Source organism: Exophiala aquamarina, assembly GCF_000709125.1.
Source record: "Exophiala aquamarina CBS 119918 chromosome Unknown aczIA-supercont1.6, whole genome shotgun sequence".
Taxonomy (NCBI): Eukaryota; Fungi; Ascomycota; class Eurotiomycetes; order Chaetothyriales; family Herpotrichiellaceae; genus Exophiala; species Exophiala aquamarina.
In genome coordinates, this window is record NW_013550582.1 from 978,989 (window position 1) to 997,630 (window position 18,642).

The following is an 18,642-nucleotide window of genomic DNA, read 5'->3' on the forward strand; positions in this document are numbered from 1 at the left end:
TATGATGGTTGTGGTTCGAAACATTCTACGGCAGAATTGATGACATTTCCGCTCAATGTACTGGGTTTCTATATGCAATGGGCGAACAGCACCATGCTTGGCAAATAGAGCCTCGGGGTTTCGTCAAAGTTCCAAAATTATGGCCACAATAACTTCGAGTATCTGTAAAGGTGAAGCCGCAGTTGAAAAACGCCGGTAATCGAACACCAGCCGAATACAAGCTGACCGGAGAGCAGTCATCGCGTGCTATCATTGCGGCTTAAATATGAGTATGCGTTCTCGGCCAAACCCCGCGTTTGTCTTGGGTCGCCCCAATATTTTTTGGGTCTTGCCCGACGCTCACGATCCATATATTGCGCATCTTTCTGTAGATGGAACCTACAGTCCGAGGCTGCCGTGGGGTATCCAGGGGGTAAATATGCATCTCTGAAGGATGGCCGGAATCAAATATCGGCCATTCGGCGTGGTCGGTGTGAAGAGGAAACGATTCCTGCATGTCCCACCAGCTATCGCATTTCTCCGCGTAGAACAAAAATGCGCCGAGTCGAATCGACAACGCAGACCTTCAAGTTGAAGAATGTTTGGAGCTATGGTTCTCGCGAGTGTCTAGGCTCACAATAGTCTCTCGTCGAGACAATTCCAGTTCAGGTTCTGGACATTAGCTCTCAGATCCGAGGCCCTTGCGTGGGATTTGCTCATGTTACTGATGTGTCATGCTAACTGGCTCATTTATTTGCTGGAAGAGCTACCCAACATTAACCTTTGAGGGGCGCCGAGACGCCTTTCGGCACCCACACGAATATGCTTCGCACCCCTCATTACTTGGCCATGCCCTAGCATCCAAATGCCGCGAAAGGGGTCTAGCGCTCGCTTCAGATCTTCTATACCCCGGATCTGGGTATTGTCCTAAAGATGGATCGTGGGGTTCTGTCCGGCCAAGTGCTCACATCCCATCAAGTCTTCCACGTCTATGGAGGTTTACCGCTGCTATAAAACTATCGTTGCGCCGTGCTGCGAGATGACCAAGCGGAGGACATTGTTGCCCGCCTCTAATCTGACGAAACTAGCTTTTGAGCAACGCGCGGCTTTTCTTTGATTCGTCTTGAAATGATGGAACCAAAAGGCCCCGAAGAGGCACAACAGGAACGTGTCGTTGAGCTCCGCGACTTCAAGGATCAAGAAGGCTATGTTGTCGATGCAGCAGACCAGGAGCACGTGAACCTCAAGACGGCACCGGATGGACATACAATACTCCTACCTCAGCCTTCTTCTGATGTGAACGATCCTCTCAACTGGAGCAAGTTCAAGAAACACCTAGTCCTTATCATAATATCCATGACAGCATTTCTTCCCGACTATGGCAGCGGCGCAGGAGTCGTGACCATCTTGCCACAGGCTGCTATCTGGAATATGTCCCCGGACACGGTAAATCACGCCACGTCGGGAAACGTGTTTATGCTCGGTGCTGCTGGACCTATAATTGTTGCTCTGGCTGCCTACTTTGGTCGCCTTCCGGTGCTCTTCTACTTTGTTGTCCTAGCCACAGCCACTGCCATATGGTGTGCTGCAGCTCAATCCTTTGAATCGTTTATGGCCGCGCGGATACTGAACGGCTTCTTCAGCACGGTTTCTCAGGCGGGCGGCCTTATGTTCATCTACGATACCTTCTTTTTCCACGAAAGAGCAAGGAAGATTAACATATGGTCCGCATTCATTATCCTGTCCCCCTACTGGGGACCGTTCTTTTCGGCATTTATTATTACTACTCAACCATGGCAAGTTGCCTTCTGGGTCTACGTTGCAATGGTATGTGGGTCTACACGGCGTTGGATAAAATTCTGTACTAATAATACATCTGTGTTAGACTGGCCTCTGCCTAACCCTGATCATCCTATTTGTTGACGAGACGTACTACGACCGTCGCATTACGCCTTCCGAACAACCTCCTCGAAATACTCGCATTTCCCGCCTCTTGGGCATCTCGCAATTCAAATCACGCCATCTCAGAAATAGCCTTGGTCAAGCTCTGATGAGGCCTCTGAAAGTCATTCTGAAGCCCACCGTTTTTATTTCAACCCTTTACTACCTGCTGACATTCGCGTGGGCGGTAGGCGTCAATACCTCGCTCTCAATCTTCCTGACAACTTCATACGGGTTCGGTCCTCTACAGATCGGTTACTTCTATTTTACGCCTCTCGTGGCGGCATTATTGGGAGAGGTAACTGGCCACTGGCTACACGACTCTATCTTCAAGCAATATATCCGGTCTCACGACGGACATTTTGAGCCCGAAGTCCGGCTACGTGCCATATGGGTTTCAACTCCGTTCACTATAGCGGGTCTAGTAGGATTGGGTTTTGCGCTCGAAAACACCTACCATTATATGGTGGCCGCTGTCTTCTGGGGTCTATACGTCTACGGCGTCATGATCAGCACCGTCGCGGTCAATGCGTACAATCTTGACTGCTACCCTGAGGCGGCCGGAGAGACAGCAGCTTGGGTCAACTTTGGCCGAACGGCCGGCGGATTCATCATCTCCTATCTTCAAATCACGTGGGCCAATGCACAAGGCACGAAGACCACATTTGGTATCCAGACCGCGATTTCGGTGTTCGCTTTTCTGTTGGTGATACTCCTCCAGTACATCGGGAAATCACTGAGGATCTGGAGTGGACCTCTGAAGTTTGTCACTTCTTGAACTACTACCGGCAACGACTTTGGGCCAGATTACATCTAGTGTTCGAAGATGGCAACTATGGGAGGATTGTACTTTATCGTCGTCAGGTAGTTTGTCTCTAGTAGCAGTGGCCATGAACAGCAAATTGGACTATCTCAACAAATTCAATGACCCAAAGAGCTCCACAACTCAGGGCGAGATGTCAAGGTGTTGAGTCAGCAATCACGTTTTAAGCATTTCCGAGTGCGAGCCCGTCTGAATGTCTGATTGATACCACAGGAGCGCTCTCTAGCTTTTTCACGGTTTGTTTCCCAGAGTGTGTAGTTATCGTTATTCCGAGTCACTACTGTGTCCAACAGAACACTTTCAACAGAAAAGCAATTCTAGCATTGCAGCTGTTCACATGGAGATTACTTTTCCTTCCTCTAATATAAGTGGCACATCAGGCCTTTTGGCACGGGAAACCAATAATTAGACACCTTCAGATCCTTTTTCGGTCCGGCAAGCACGACATCAAACTCCCCGAAGAACTGGGGAATCAGTTTGGAAAGCTCTGTCCACAAATTAGTATTCAATGCGAGGTCATTCTACCATGTCGGCCTTACCATCAGTGAAATGTTTCTCCCGATACAAACTGGACTGCAGGCGCCGAAGACAAGAGAAGTTCGTTCCATTGCTTTTCAGAGTCTCAGAATCTGCCTCCAGCCACCTCTCCGGTCGAAAACAACGGGTGTCTATCCCATAGACTGGCACACCTCTACCAACTATCCATGGGTTGATGCCAACCACCGTGCCTGCCGGGATATATCTGCCGCAAATTGTTGCACCTTCCTTTGGCACATGTCTATCCATGATAATTCCAACGCTGGGATGCACGCGGAGACCTTCTTTGATTACAGATTGGAGATACGGCATATGTCGGGTTTCTATTTCAGAGACTGGATAGGATAGCTTGTCTTTTGTATCATGCTCGTCAATCTCTTTCTGTAATTTGGCATATGCCACGGGATTCGTGCATAGGCCATGAATGATCGACCGAAATGCAATGACTGTTGTATCCCTTCCGCAAGGACGTCGGAGCTGGTGTGATTCACGACGTCGGAGGCGCCAAAGGGCCCCCCTTGAAGCCCGCCACGGGAGCCCGACTTTGCCACTTTTCGAAAACGAGTCAGGCAGTCGTCGTGGCCTACCTCAGCCGTATCAAATTCTTGGTCCTGGACGTCCTTCAGTGCCTTTCCTGCAAACATGACAGCTGGGTTGAATTTCTCAATGTCTGGTAACAAGACCAGGAGTAAAGGCAACCAAGCAATCTGACTGATGGTGGATGCGTATGCCATGAAGCCCGAAATGGCGGCGGTCGTGTTGTCGACATCGCGTTGCTCCTCCAAAAACCCGAAAGTGCGGGAGAGTGTGAGGTTTCTGATGACATCGAATGCATACCACCTGGTAGAGAAATTGATGAACCTTGCCAAAAAGACTGCCAGAATCAAATGCTAACATACTGGAGCCATTTACCCAAGTCTACTACATGGCCCGTTTCCGCAAACCGCTCTCTGAGGATCCGTATGAACAACCTCGAAACATGGTCGATTTTGAATTCCAAATGCGATAAGGTTGCCATGCTGTATGTGTGAACCACCGAACGATTATCTCTGCTGTGGTACTCCTCGCCACGCGTGGCGAAAAGATTCATGACTGGCTTTCCTTCGTACTGAGCCGCTATGATAGGGTAGAATGCCGTTTTGTGAGGTCCATTGCCAGCGTCAGAGATGGTCTTGATCTCCGCAGTATCTGCCAGGAGAGGTGCTTGGGACCTATCCGAACGAGTGGTCCATGCTTCGTGTGAAGTGCCAGCGCTGGACGATAGAAGTGTCAATGTGGTGAACAGCCACATCGCCATTTAGCAGCGTACTGGTTTCATCTGAGCTGCACAGCATCACGTCCCAGAATTTCCAAAGCCCCGTAAAGCCTGCTAATGGAGGGCCTGGGATTGCATACAAGTGCCTTCGGAACTTTGTCGCCAGTGCATTGCTGATAATGAGCACTGCAACGCAGCCACGTAGGAATCGCCCTGACGGAGATTCTCTGAGCTAATTCTCAAGAGTAGTCATCACTCTTTGTAAGAATGCTGCCATCTTGCGACAAGATCCTTTCACCGACCGTGACAGAGTCCTTGGCCATATGGCTCAGTTCGCCGACAGTTCTACATACCCCTACCCTGGCTCGGCGTCTTTGAGGGCAATGACACAAAACACATGACCAGAGTGTAAGTTAATTATGAAATTGGAAAGACCAATAGGAATGTGTGGGGTTCGCTCAATGTGTGACTGCGTGATTGCTGGGGTTGGGACCGGAATGTGTGGGGTTTGTATTTTTGGGTTCGATATCAAGATTTGATAGTCGCAGCTATTGAGTTGGTCCTCAACCCTCAATTTCCCACTTTGTGATTTGTGTAGAGTTTCGGTCCCAGCGAGAGGCCAATTCAATGTGACAGTCACCTGCGCCTCCCGCATCTGGACCAACTTGGCAATTTCCATTCCCTTTGACCGTTGCTATTGAAATAGACCTAGGTGTGGTCATCCATAACTCCCATCCAGTGCAGAGTAGTCAGAATGCTGTCGCCCCTGTTGTGGGGGCTGTTGTTTTTTGCAGCGATAGCACTGTGTCTCTACTGTGGACGAAGGAAACGAGATGGAAGGACTATTCCGGGGCCACCAGGTAAGGTGTGATCTATCGTGTCTCTTGACCTTCTCTGACGTGGTGAAAGGCCTCCCTATCGTGGGCAATCTTCTCCAAATCCCTCCAGTCCACTCTTGGATCAAATTCAAAGAATGGAGTGACGTGTACGGACCTGTTTTCCAGCTAAACATCGCCGGCAGACAGCATGTTGTCCTGTCCACCGAGAAAATTGCCAATGACCTTCTGCGAGAAAGAGGATCCCTCTATTCCTCCAGAGAATATCTAACGTTTGCGTCGGGTTTACTCTCGAACAATCTACGACCGTTGTTTCTGCCGTACAATGGTGAGAGGATTGTCAGACTGGAGGTTGTGCTGTGCTGATTTCCTTGCTGGCAGACCTCTGGCGAAGAGGCCGCAAACTGATGCATCAGTTGACGATGCTGGCGGCTGCTGACTCATATCAGCCAGTGCAAGAGTACGAGTCGCTCAAGTTATTAGCAGCACTACTTCGAGAGCCGAGCAAGTATGAGCTGTGGTTCGAGCAGTACGCCTCTGGAGTTGTATTCCGGATTGGATTCGGACACTGGATTGAGACCGGCCAGGAAGAGGAATTTCTCAGGATTATAGCGGTCGGTAAGAACGTGGAACGAGTGGCGTCTCCGGGAGTATACCTTGTTGACTCTCTCCCACTCTTGCAACATATGCCCACTTTTTTGGCTCCTTTCAAGCAAGAAGCTCGCAAGCTGCGTGCCGAAGAATTGAGCTTGTTCCGGAAACTGCTGTATGATGTCCGTCAGTCGATGACCAGAGGAGGATCGACCCCTGCATCTTTTATGAAAACATTTTTGGAAAATCAAGAGACGTTCAAACTGTCGGACGACGAAGGGGCGTACGTGATAGGCACACTCTTTGAAGCCGGGAGTGGCACCACTGCGGCTGCAATGATGTCGTTTTGTCTGGCCATGTGTCTCTTTCCCGCGTGGCAGCAGAAGATCCAAGACGAAGTGGACGGCGCCACGGGGGCTCGAATGCCTGGGTTTGAAGACGTCCCTCAACTCCCCACTGTCCGTGCCGTTATCAAGGAGGTCCTTCGCTGGCGGCCAGTGACCGCCGGCGGCGTGCCACATCAATTAATCAAAGATGACGAGTACGAAGGCTATCATTTCGCCGCTGGAACAGTCTTTCACGCCAACCAATGGGCAATTCATCGAGATCCAGAGTTGTACCCGGATGCCGATACTTTTCGACCGGAACGTTGGCTTGATCCCAAGTTTCCCCAGACCTACCGAGAGCCTTTAAGCAAGTATCCAAATCTACAAAATTATTCGTGCTTTGGCTTTGGTCGGCGCATCTGTCCCGGCCAAAGCATCGCCGAACGTTCACTTATCCTGCTCACTGCACGCATCGCCTGGGCCTTGGATCTGCAGAGGAAGACTGACGCTGCGGGCGCCTTGTTGCCCCTTCTGGACTACGACTACACCGCTGGTTTTAACGTTCAGCCTCGACACTTTGACTTTGACATCTTCCCTCGATCAGCTGAGAAAGTTAGAATGATTCATGCTGCGCTCCGGATGGCTAAGGAGGAATGTATTGACTCGGGCTCGAACAAACACTAAGAGATTGCATGGGGGTGTATCGCTGGGGGCTCATATGTCCGATTGTCGATGTACTCGGATAGATGGATAGATCTGTAATGATGTTCTCGTAACAAATGGTCGGAATGGATTTTGCTACCAGTATAGACTGAAGGCTGTTCTATGCGAGCTTCAGAAAATGTGAGGAAATTCCTAACGGGAGCAGAATGGGGCTTTAAACTTTCGGTGGTGTTACGCCCCTCGGCGAGTCTGGAATTGAAGCCCCACTGGGGTTTGACGAAACCCCGTATTTCGTCTACGAGTAGCCCCCCAAATTTCCTTCCCAACTCCGCATCCACTTTTACTTCTTCTACCCTTCTCTATAGCGATACCTTTCAACTGATTTGCGACGCTCGCTTGAAGAACGATCAGGAAGCGTGTTCTAGGCTCTCTTCTTGCCATGGCTGATGCTACAGAGCCCTGGGGTGCAAGCATCGACTACGATCCGTCATATCTTGAAACAGAATCGAGCCTGGAGTGCCATCGCTGCCCTGAACCCAATTGCAACAGGGTGTTCCGTCGAAAATATCATCTAAGTCGACACCAGGAATCTTATCATGACCAAATCCGTCCATTTGATTGCTCTTTCTGCGGGCGCACCTTTGCACGCAAGTTAGTCTCAACCCCTTTGGCACCTATGGGAAAGTGTAGCAGCGGACACTCACTAATACATACTTCTGAAGGGACGCGTTATTTCGCCACGGGCGCCTGCATCGCCACCCACTCCAGGGCCCAATATCCAGGAAAAAGAGAGTAGATGTGGCATGCCTGCGATGCCGTGCCAATAAGACTCGCTGCGATGGAAAATTACCCTGTCGTTCTTGCGCTCAGGCTCATTCTGAATGCGTACGGCCACCATTGGCGCAGCACATTTCCTCTCAGCCGCGTTCTATTGACCATGACGATGATCGACGAGGCCGTGAGCACGACTTACCCACTGGCCCAAGCCCATCAGAGCGCCGGTTTCTGCGCTCTGGCCGCGACTCCTTCCCTGTCAGTGTACCCACCCTATCAGGGTCGTGGCGTAGTGCTGAAATTCCGACTCCTCGACGAAAATCGAGACATCTTGCCGTTAACGAACCTTCCCACATTGATCGGGACGACAGGCCAGCTGGCCGAGTTCTGCCCCGTCCGACGGTCGGGCCGATCGAGCAAGAGATACCTCTCCAACATGAACAGGAATTAGCCCCAGACTCTGCTCTGTCATCGCCGAGCAGCATACCGCCTCTGACTGCTGATCTCGACGCAGAAGCCCTGGGATGGTATTCTCATGGGACTGCTGAAGGACTCACGGAAAGTGATGATCTCAGTCCGACTGCTACGCACTACGACAACGTTTGGCAGAGTCGACAAAGCCCTGGACCTACTGCTCCAATGCAGAGCTTGATGTATCATAGTATCCCAATGACCACGGTGGAAGCCTTTGGAGAAGAGAATTCCGATCCTTCGGAGACTCTGCTTCTACGGTCACTAACTGAGGAGTCTTGGGCCGCGCTGCTCCAAATTGACAGCAATGTCGTTAGTGCTATTCTGCAAAGCTCAAATATCGACCTATACTTTGAGCATTTTCACGAACGCTGGCCGCTGCTGCATAGACCGTCATTCTCTTTTGAGAAGACTCCGCCAGGTCTCTTGTGCTCTATGGCCTTGTTGGGCTGCGTCCTCAAAGGGGATGCCTCATCTTCGACACATCTTTTCACATTGCATCTACGACGCTGGGAGGACCTGATGACAAGGCTCACACTGGTATACACTCTCCGTTGAGCACAACTCATACCATCTCTCATACTGACTGGCTCTCTTCGCAGTCATGTAATCTGAAATTCTCCCCCTCCAATACAACACTGTACCAAGAGGCTGTCCTCAATATTCTTGCCGCGCTGTACATCGGGGTATGTGTTCATATCTCCGTACAGAACCTGATATTAATGATGATCTCGGTGAACAGGATTTTTCAACCCTCGAAAATGCTTACGCGATCTTGAACCAGGTGGTTTGTGCAGTTCGGCTAAGCGGGTTTTTGTCCTTGGCCAATATTCTTGCACAAGAATCTCCGACGTCAGAAAGGCAGACTTGGATTGATCGAGGATACACCACCAATCTTGTCTTCGCCGTCTTTCGACTCGGATCTCACTTGAGTTGTGTGCTCAATCTACCACCCCTACTAAGATTTGAAGAATTTGATCTTCCGTTCCCGCCTACAAATGCCGCCTGGAATGCTTCAGACGAGGACTGGAAACGTACCTTGGACGACGATCCTCCACACAGAACGCATGGAGCCTTCAACTACCTTACCATCTTGGCTCTATCTCGGCTCAGCCCAGTAGACCGTCTTAAGTTACCGGGCTACTATACCCAACAAGACTTTGAACTTGGCCTCTGCACGATGCAGTCCCGACTGTGGGAAGAAACGCAATGTCAGCGACTTAGCCATGAGCTTGCTATGGGTCAATCACATCTTGAATTGGACGAGCCAAGGGATAAACCCGCCCCTTTTCATGGTGGATTCGGTCAAAGTTGGCCTGTTTTGCTCGGAATTTGGCGCGTTACTATGGAGCAGTTCAGGCGGTCACCGTCCCGATACTCCGGTGTTGAATCTGAGAAAGAAGCCTACTTTACGGGCATCACACTGTACCATGCCTCGTTGATTCGCGCTCATTCGGACTATTCTCTCATTCGACGCCTGGCATTCGCGCTTTGCGAAGGGTCCACGCCGTCGAATTATATCCGTCAATGGGAACTGAATATCCAGGATTGGACTCGGTCACACGAAATCAGGGAGGCTCTGTGGCATGCTGCACAGATTGTACGGTGCTTTGCTGATGAAACACAGACCCCTGACAAAAGGGTGGGTCAAGACTGCATTGTCACCTGCGTTGCCACTGACTGCTTGTTTCGTGCTGGGCTGGTCATCTGGGTACATGTGCGGTCAACAATGGCCTGCGACTTGTGTGGCCCAACGGCTGCAATGCCAGAAGATCTCCATCAGCGGTACTGCTCAAACCGCGACCGGGAAGCCGTTGAGCTGACGACGCTTGATCAAAGCTCGAGAAGATACGAGAATTGGTTAAGAAGGCGCGGCAGGTCGTGCGTCGAAGGTGTGCTGGTTTGCGCCTGCAGAATGCCGATCTTGCTGAAAAGATGCTGCGAATTGTTGCGGGAGACTACGCGAAACTCAAACCTACTGAAGAGATACTTGGACATATTCGAGACCCTCATGAAGCACCGATAGAGAGAAAGATGTCGCGATCCTCGAATGAGTTAGGTGAGCTATGTATGCCGCCACGCTCCGCGTGCACTTTATGATCTATCCCCAGAATCTGTCATGGTATTCTCCTCACACCTTTTCCCGTCTACTCACATAGGCTTCAAGGCATTGCTGGACGATGAAGAATGTGCTGTGGTATGTCAGAGGTCTCCGTGGATGTACAAGCTTGATATCGAATGCCCTCAGGATCTGAATCAGCGCTTTTTTCATCTCAAACAATGCGAGGATTCGCCCAATACAGAGATGGCTGCCTCCGCCGAACTGCTCGTTCAAATTAGATATTGTCAGTGATTGGTTTACATCCTCAGTTTGAACCTTGAACCTCCAACAAGACATACGAACTTACCTGATACATGTGGCTATTCATGAATTTGGCACCACGTTCGATCCACCTTTCGGGACGATAGTCGTCAACATCCTCTCCGAACACACTCTAGTATGGGATGCAGACGGGAAAAGCTATATTGACTTCGAACTGGGTCAGGTGTGCGCATCTACGGGCCACTGCCACCGTGCCTACACGAAGGCGATCGTTGACTAGACATCGAAACTTGAGCAGACGGACTCGGGCTACACAGGCCCTTCCCGAATCCTACTGGCGCAGAAGCTGGCGGAGACAATGCTGGGAGAACTGAGCCGCTCGTATTTTGCCTGTACAGGCTCAGAAGCAACGGAGGCTGCGCTTCGACTCGCGACGATCAATACTGGACGCACCGAGATTGTGGGGTTAATGCGCGGCTACCATGGAATGATGCATGGGAGTTTGTCGGTTACGGGTCTAAGTGGCAAATTCAAAAGCGTCCCAGGTAGCGGCCTCCCGGACGTTGCCTACATCCTATCACCATACGCTTATCGCAGCCCGTTCAAGGACGATGAGGACAAGATGGCAAGCTTCCGACAGGGGCTGCAGATCATCAACTGACCACGACAGGCAAGCCTGCGGCCATCTTTCTGGAAGTCGTCATGAGTGTGGGCGGCATGATCGTGCCATCGAAGAAATATGTTCAGGCGCTGCGGGAGTGGTGTAAACAGACAGGCACCCTGATGATTATAGACGAGGCACAATCAGGTATCGGTCGCACGGGGAAACGGTTCGCCATAAAACACATCGATGTTGGTTCCAGATATCATTATGACGTCTAAAAGCCTTGGTGGCGGACTGCCGCGTTCCGCTGTCACGACGACGCCCGAGATTGTAGATCGGGCCGCGGAACTGGGATACCACTAGTCCTCTTCGCATACTAATGACCCATTTCTAGCCGCAGTTGGACTTGCTAATATCGAGATCATAGAGTGTGAGGGTCTGGTGCAGAACGCGGGCAAGATAGGGCGGTATCTGAAAGATGCATTCGAGAAGATAAAGGTGAAGCACGAAGGTTTTGGCGATGTCCGAGGCCTAGGGTTGATGATCGGTCTCGAAATCGTGGTCGATAAGGTCAGTAAAGGCCCGTCGTCAGAGCATGCGAGTGCTATCAGCCAGTACTGCCGTGATCACGGGTTACTGCTTGAAAAAGACTAACAGGTGCAGTTAGTGGCAACAATATCCCCATTCTACTGCTGTTGATCGTGACTCGGCAGGACGTCGACGAGGCGTTGTCGACATTCAGCGATGCTCTCATCTATGCTCAGAGGACCGCGAAGCCTAAAGCAAAGAGCGGAACCGCTTAGATGTAAGCGTAGACTAAATTACAGGTGCCTTTAGGTTTATAGGTAATATACTCACGCTTTATATATCGAGGACGTCTTAGGAGATATATAATTATTTAAGGGCTCTCTTCGTCGTGCTTTAGCTATCTCAGCTTTATCTCCTCTACTAATTCTATGTAAAACCGCCCTTTACCTTATTACTACCTCTAGAGCTTATAGAGAAGGCTTCTATTATTACTTACTTAGATATAAGTAAGGCTAGCGCGGCCGAATTTCTAGTTAAGTAAAATAACTAGTACCTAGAACTACCTAGGCTTATAATATTAGGTATTACGGACTAGGTTATAGATAAGGTCGCCGGGATAGACGCCCCGCGTTCTATAGGATAGTTAATAGAATATTAGCCGATAGAGAACGAGGCTATTATTACGAGTTAAATCCGTATAAAGCTCTAGAGTACGCCCTAGAGCGATTACTCGTAGTATACCTTTAGGCTATATAACTATATAGCCGAAGCTACGTAACTCCTTTCTATCGATTATCTCCTAGGAAACTATACTAATCTACTATAGGAGAGGATAGGAAGTATTTTCTTTATTCGTATAGTAGATAGATTTTCTCTTTTCTTTTCTCTCCTTAGCTTTAGAATCCTCGTTATACAATAGTTAGACGAATTATTCTAAATTTCTAGCTAAACTACTATATTATTCTAAAGCTTCCTATTATACGTAGCGAAAGAGTACCGCGTACGAAATAAATAACGATTAGGAACTAACGGAAACCGCTCTAGCGTAGGCGGTAGAGCTATACTAGTTCTTATAGGCTTAAAACTAAAGAATAATAGTACTCGAGGATTAACTCGACTAATAGAATAGAGTACGAGCTCGTACGTCTAAAGTAACGACTTCTACGACGGTAAGCGCTATATAGAAATTCGACTCTATACGACGAAAGGCTAAGCTCTCCGAGCTAGCTAAATTTAATAGAAAAAGATTAGAGTTTCGGCCGTAGCTTATCTAAGCTCGAGCTAAGTTAACGGTTAATAAGTAAAAAGAAATCGAAGCTATACGATTTTAGTATCTCTATAGTAGACTAAGGAGCTACACCCTTACCTAGGTTAGTTCGTAAGTTAATTTCGTATAATTAATCCTCGAAATAAATACGAAAGGACTTATTAGTTAATTAAAGGCGGTATACGAGGACGTCGACGTCGTAAAGAAAGTATTACGAAAGCTTTCTTAGCTAAAGGTAAATAGAAAGTCCTTTAGCGTATTTCTCGTCGAGTTTAATCGTACGCTACTCGAGATCGACGAACTAAACTAGGCCGACTCGGTAAAGAAGACGTTTATATTAAACTACCTTTCGTACGACCTAAAGAGCGTCCTCGTTATAACGCTAATTCTATTAACTTATAGGAAGTACTATATTCTCTTCTATACGATTAGTATAAACCTAGAGGCTCTTCGATAGAAGAAAGCTAGAGAGAAGATATCTAGAAGTAATCTATTCGATACTACTAGTCGTATAAAAGATAAAATAGATTAAACGCCGATAGTATAAGCTATAGCGTCCTTAGCGGGACTATAGAGAGCTTTATAGGTATCGTAAACGATACTTAACTAGAGAAGGAAGCTTAGAGCGTATCTTCGCTACGACTAATAGAGTTACTTTATTATTAAATATCTTCTCCTTCTTATCGTACGACCTAAGACGAAGAGAAGAATAGTAGTACTAAAAACTATAAACGATAATAAGGAATTATTAAAAGAGTAGCTTCTACTAGAAGTCGCCGGTAGGAGCGTATAAAGAAGACGAAGAAGGAATAGAAGGCTTTTTAGTTCTTAATAGACGACTAACTCTTTATAGTTTTATTACTTTTAAATAAGTAATATTATATATCGGCTCTAATTAATTCTAGTTATTTATTATACGATTTAATTAACTTTCGCTTCGCTTCTCGCTATTCTTTCGAGCGTATTTCTATTATTTCTCGTTCGATTTCCGGATTCGACTCCTTCGTATAATCTAAAATCTCCGAAGTAGCGAAGATTAAAGTCGATATCGATAGCTATAAGAAAATAGCGTTCTTCTATATTATTCCGAATTTAGCGTACGAAATTATTCTTAAGCTACTCTAGATAAAGAAGAACGGTATATATCTTAATATCGCGAACGACTTTCTCTTAATAGGATATTTCGATCTAGAAGTCTATAATATACTATAGAAACTTCGTACGCCCTTAGACTATAACTAAGTCTTCGTTATAGTATTCGGTCTACTAGCTTAAAAAAGTAAAAAGCGTACGAAAATCTAAGTATTCTCGGCGACGATAGCGAATATTAAAAAAGTACTTAGAGTAAAGATATCTACTAATCCGCGTACGAAGCTTCCTTAATAGTACTACTATTTCTTAGATATCTTTAGTCGTACGAAAGTAGAAAAGTTACTTCCTTTACGAAGAAAGGAGATCGACTACGCGATTAACCTCGAACTAAAAGACGAAAAAAAACCTTAAGTCTCGTAAAGTTCGCTATATAATATATCTCGAGACGAACTCTTAATACTACGATATACGCTTACTAAACTTCTCGATAAAGAATTTATTAAAGTAACTCGTTAACGATAGCTCTAGTTTTCTTCTTACGAAAGCTAGAAGGAGGATTACGATTCTATATTAATTATTAAGAGCTAAATAAGTTAATAAAGAAGAATCGATACTTACTATTCCTAATCTACGAGACTCTACGAAATATCGAATAAGTAAAGTAGTATACGAAGCTCGATATTATTATAACCTTTTATAAAATTCGAATTATAGAAGGAGACGAGTAAATAATAGTATTTTATATAAGATATAGTCTTTTCGAATAGCTAGTTACTTCTTTTAGACTTATTAATATACTTAGTACGTTCTAGAAATATATTAATTAGGCCTTACGAAATTATCTTAACGTTTTCTACTTAGTATACGTAGACGATATCTTAATCTACTCTTTAAAGATATAACGAGAATATTAAAACTATATACGAAAAGTTCTAAGTCGACTTCGCGAAGTAGAACTTTAGGTCGATATTAATAAATACGAGTTCGAAGTTAAGTCGATAAAGTACTTAAGATTTATAATCGACGCGGAATAAGGCGTACGAATAAACCTAGTAAAGATTATTATAATCTAAGAATAGTAAGTATCTAAATCTATTAAGGGCGTCTAGAGTTTTATCGATTTCGTAAACTTCTATCGAAAGTTTATTAAGGATTTCTCGAAGATAATTCTATTAATTATAAAACTCGTACGAAAGAATTCGACTTTCTATTAGAATTTAGAAGTCGATATAGCGTTCGTACGACTAAAGAAGATATTTATAATAGCTTCGATCCTCGCTCTATTTAATTATATAAAAGAAATATTTCTAGAAGTTAATACTTCTAAATAGTATATAGGCGGTACTTTATTCTAGGTAAGAAAAGACGATTTCGTACGATTCTATATATTCTTTTTAAAAAAGAACTTATTCGCGGAATATAACTATAAAATATACGATAAAGAAATATTAGCTATTATATATTACCTTAAAGAATAGAACGCTAAGTTAAGGAGCGTAAATAAGTTCGAAATATAATTAAATTATAAGAATCTAGAATACTTTATAATTATACGAAAGCTTACGAAGAAGTAAATATAATAGTCTTTAATTTTCTTACGATATAACTTTATAATCTTCTACCTTAAGAGAAAGGATAATATATAGACCGACGCGTTATCGCGAAGAAAATAAAATATATCGAAAGGAAAAGAAGACGACCGACTATAGTATCGTATAATAAAACTACTAAAGTCGAAATTTTTCGACGCGAAAGAAGCGATTTAAGTAGCTTCTATATAAATAGAAAAACTTTCTACCGAAGACTAACTAATAAATAATATAGTTAATACTAACTAGTTTACGATAGTAGAGTCGGACGAAATATATAAGTAGATTAAGGATTTAATTACTCGAGGAGTATTAAAGTTTCTATCTTCTTTAGCGATAAAAGTATCTATTATTAAGTATATAATTAATAGCTAAGAAAACGTACGCTTTTATAGAAGACTATAGATTTCGAACTTAAAATCTTTATATACGTTCCTAATTTAGGAAATTTATAACTTAGTAATTAGCGAATACTTCGAGCGAAAGGTAACGAGCTTTTTAATAGTAAGATAATTCTTCTAGCCGAATATACTATAGAATATTCGATAATTTATACGAAACTACGATATCTACGAGCGAATAAAAGCCTAAAGGAAAAGGAAATAAGAATTTCTAAAACTTCTTTTCGTACCGAATTAAATATAGAGCGAGATATCTATCGACTTTATTATAGAGCTCCTAGAAAGTCGAAGCTATACGAATTTAGTAGTAATTACGAACTAACTAGAAAAAGGAGTTATCCTTAAATTAATATATATAATTAAGTCTTAAGATATAGTATTTCTATTTCTATATATATTCTATAGAACCTACGATTTATCGAGAACTATCGTATCGAATAGAGGAATCTAGTTTATAAGCGCTCTATAGAAACGAGTATATTAGCTACTAAGTATCGTATACCGATTATCTACTATATATTACCCTAAAACGAACGAATCTACGAAACGAATAAATTAAATAGTCGAGATATATATATATACGTTCGTAAACGAAGCTTAAAATAATTAAGTAGAGTTACTACTAATCGCTAAATTAGTAATTAATAATAGGAACGCTTAATTAACTAGTATAAGCCCTTTCTTTCTATCTTATAAATATAATATCGACTCTATATAACTATAAGATAAGCTTCGCGAAGATAAAGAAGGAAATAGTCTAATATAATAGGGCGAAGAAATCGTACGAAAACTCTAGAAGGCGAGAAAATAGGCTTAAACTTCTATAGTCGTTACTTAATAAAAGTAAGAAGAAATTATAAATCGTATAAAATAATAGTCGATAGAGTTTCGCGTAGATAATAAGATCTAGCTCGACTTAAGGAACGTACGTATAACGCGGAAGAATAAGAAGCTCGATTAAAAAAATACGAAGTATACTATAACTAAAGTTATCGAATTATATAGCTATTATCTTAATACGCTAAAAGGAATCTATAATATATTCTATTCGAATCTATTATATACGATATCTACGAATCTATTACCTTCGTAAGTTATCGACGATACTTAACCGAATTCTATCGTTATATAGAATAAAGAAAAATACTAGATTAAAAGGATTATTCGCTATAAATTTATACGAAGAGGCCGAGGGTCTTAAAGATAGTACTTAGTAAAATAGACGAGATATATAGAATTAACCTAGAAACTAGAATTATCGCTCTAGAATATCGTAGCTTTAGACGCGTACGAATCGATAATAGAATAGTCGACTCTCTAATTACTATACGAGAGTAAAGAGAAAGTATATACGAAGGAACTATAAGAGTAATAAAATATCTAATTATATTATATATATTTAGCTTATTTAGTTACTATACGATAAAGCTTAACTACTACGTTAAAGTATAAACTATAGTTAAGTATAGAGAATATTCCTTATCTACTAAAATTATACTAGTATTAATACTAGTACTATACGAAAATAAGAAAATAAAAGAAATATCGTACGTACCTACCGTTAAAGGGCGGACCTTTTTATAACTACCTCGCTAAAGCGAGAAGAAGGAGGAAGAGGAAGAAAAGCCTTACGAATAAGGAAGAGAGCGTCGTCGTTATCGAATAAATCTAACGATAATACTATAATACTATTATCGTCGTCTTTATTACGCTTTATATAATAAGAACTTCGATTCGGCTACTTATAGTTATCGTATATTCTACCGAAGTATTCTAGAATACGACGATACTCTAGAAATAGGTATATCGAGCGCTTATAACGATTATAAGGACCGAAAAGAATACTTCGACTCTAAATAAGTAAGGCGTTAATATACGATAGTCGATACGATCGAATCTATACTAGAGTAACTATTCCTCGTACGAAAGGTACGTTAGTTTCTAGTATAGCTAAGATCGTTCGTTAAGAAGTATTATAGTAGTACGATACTAGCGACTACTCGAAGGTAAGAAAAATAGGAATTTAAGTTAGCGCGAGCTACTTTAATTAACGCTAAGTCGTAGCGGCGTCCTATACTACTAATACTATATTATCTTAACTTTTTTATTCTTCTATTAATACGTATAACTAAACGGAAAGGTCTAGGGCTTAGAGTATAGAGGATAGATTTAAGAGGAAGAAATAGATTAATTCGCTTACTTATTTACTATATCGACTATTAGCGTACGAGAATTAGTAACGACTAATAATCGTATATAATAGGAGTAGAGATAAGTACTTATAAAACTTTCTCGATAATTAGTATAAGAAAAGAAAAAGTAGAATAAAAGTAAATAGAAATAAGAATTTTACTTTATACGCTACTCGGCGCCTAGCTAGTTCCTATTAGAAGTAGCGGCTTTTTAGTATCGTACGAGAAGAAGAGGAAAGTAATATTATAGATTAAATTCGTATAAAGCTTTAGAGTACGCTCTAGAGCGATTACTCGTAGTATACCTTTAGGCTATATAACTATATAGTCTAAGCTACGTAACTCCTTTCTATCGATTATCTCCTAGGAAACTATACTAACCTACTATAGAAGAGGATAGGAAGTATTTCCTTTATTCGTATAGTAGATAGATTTTCTCTTTTCTTTTCT

The 18,642-nt window shown here is 43.7% G+C and overlaps 7 protein-coding genes across 7 annotated transcripts; 5 read left to right on the forward strand and 2 right to left on the reverse strand.

Annotated features, from left to right (window-relative positions):
• Positions 1-1,110: 1,110 nt before the first annotated feature.
• A1O9_07720 (uncharacterized protein) lies at positions 1,111-2,698 on the forward strand (the record flags this gene model as incomplete). Its single annotated transcript, XM_013403275.1, has 2 exons — positions 1,111-1,806; positions 1,865-2,698. The coding sequence occupies 2 exons, from the start codon at positions 1,111-1,113 to the stop codon at positions 2,696-2,698; spliced, it is 1,530 nt and encodes a 509-aa protein (XP_013258729.1).
• A 905-nt stretch (positions 2,699-3,603) lies between these two features.
• Positions 3,604-4,577, reverse strand: A1O9_07721 (uncharacterized protein; the record flags this gene model as incomplete). Its single annotated transcript, XM_013403276.1, has 2 exons — positions 3,604-4,120; positions 4,180-4,577. The coding sequence occupies 2 exons, from the start codon at positions 4,575-4,577 to the stop codon at positions 3,604-3,606; spliced, it is 915 nt and encodes a 304-aa protein (XP_013258730.1).
• Positions 4,578-5,793: 1,216 nt separating this feature from the next.
• A1O9_07722 (uncharacterized protein) lies at positions 5,794-6,972 on the forward strand (the record flags this gene model as incomplete). The annotated part of the gene is made up of 1 exon (XM_013403277.1): positions 5,794-6,972. One exon carries the CDS (start codon positions 5,794-5,796, stop codon positions 6,970-6,972), a length of 1,179 nt encoding a protein of 392 aa, XP_013258731.1.
• A 1,912-nt stretch (positions 6,973-8,884) lies between these two features.
• On the forward strand, positions 8,885-10,222 carry A1O9_07723 (uncharacterized protein; the record flags this gene model as incomplete). The annotated part of the gene is made up of 1 exon (XM_013403278.1): positions 8,885-10,222. One exon carries the CDS (start codon positions 8,885-8,887, stop codon positions 10,220-10,222), a length of 1,338 nt encoding a protein of 445 aa, XP_013258732.1.
• A 117-nt stretch (positions 10,223-10,339) lies between these two features.
• On the reverse strand, positions 10,340-10,691 carry A1O9_07724 (uncharacterized protein; the record flags this gene model as incomplete). Its single annotated transcript, XM_013403279.1, has 2 exons — positions 10,340-10,522; positions 10,605-10,691. Coding segments are annotated over 2 exons (270 nt in total), but the record flags the coding sequence as incomplete, so codon positions are not given.
• A 186-nt stretch (positions 10,692-10,877) lies between these two features.
• On the forward strand, positions 10,878-11,180 carry A1O9_07725 (uncharacterized protein; the record flags this gene model as incomplete). Its single annotated transcript, XM_013403280.1, has 1 exon — positions 10,878-11,180. One exon carries the CDS (start codon positions 10,878-10,880, stop codon positions 11,178-11,180), a length of 303 nt encoding a protein of 100 aa, XP_013258734.1.
• A 41-nt stretch (positions 11,181-11,221) lies between these two features.
• A1O9_07726 (uncharacterized protein) lies at positions 11,222-11,777 on the forward strand (the record flags this gene model as incomplete). The annotated part of the gene is made up of 2 exons (XM_013403281.1): positions 11,222-11,371; positions 11,487-11,777. 2 exons carry the CDS (start codon positions 11,222-11,224, stop codon positions 11,775-11,777), a joined length of 441 nt encoding a protein of 146 aa, XP_013258735.1.
• Positions 11,778-18,642: the final 6,865 nt, after the last annotated feature.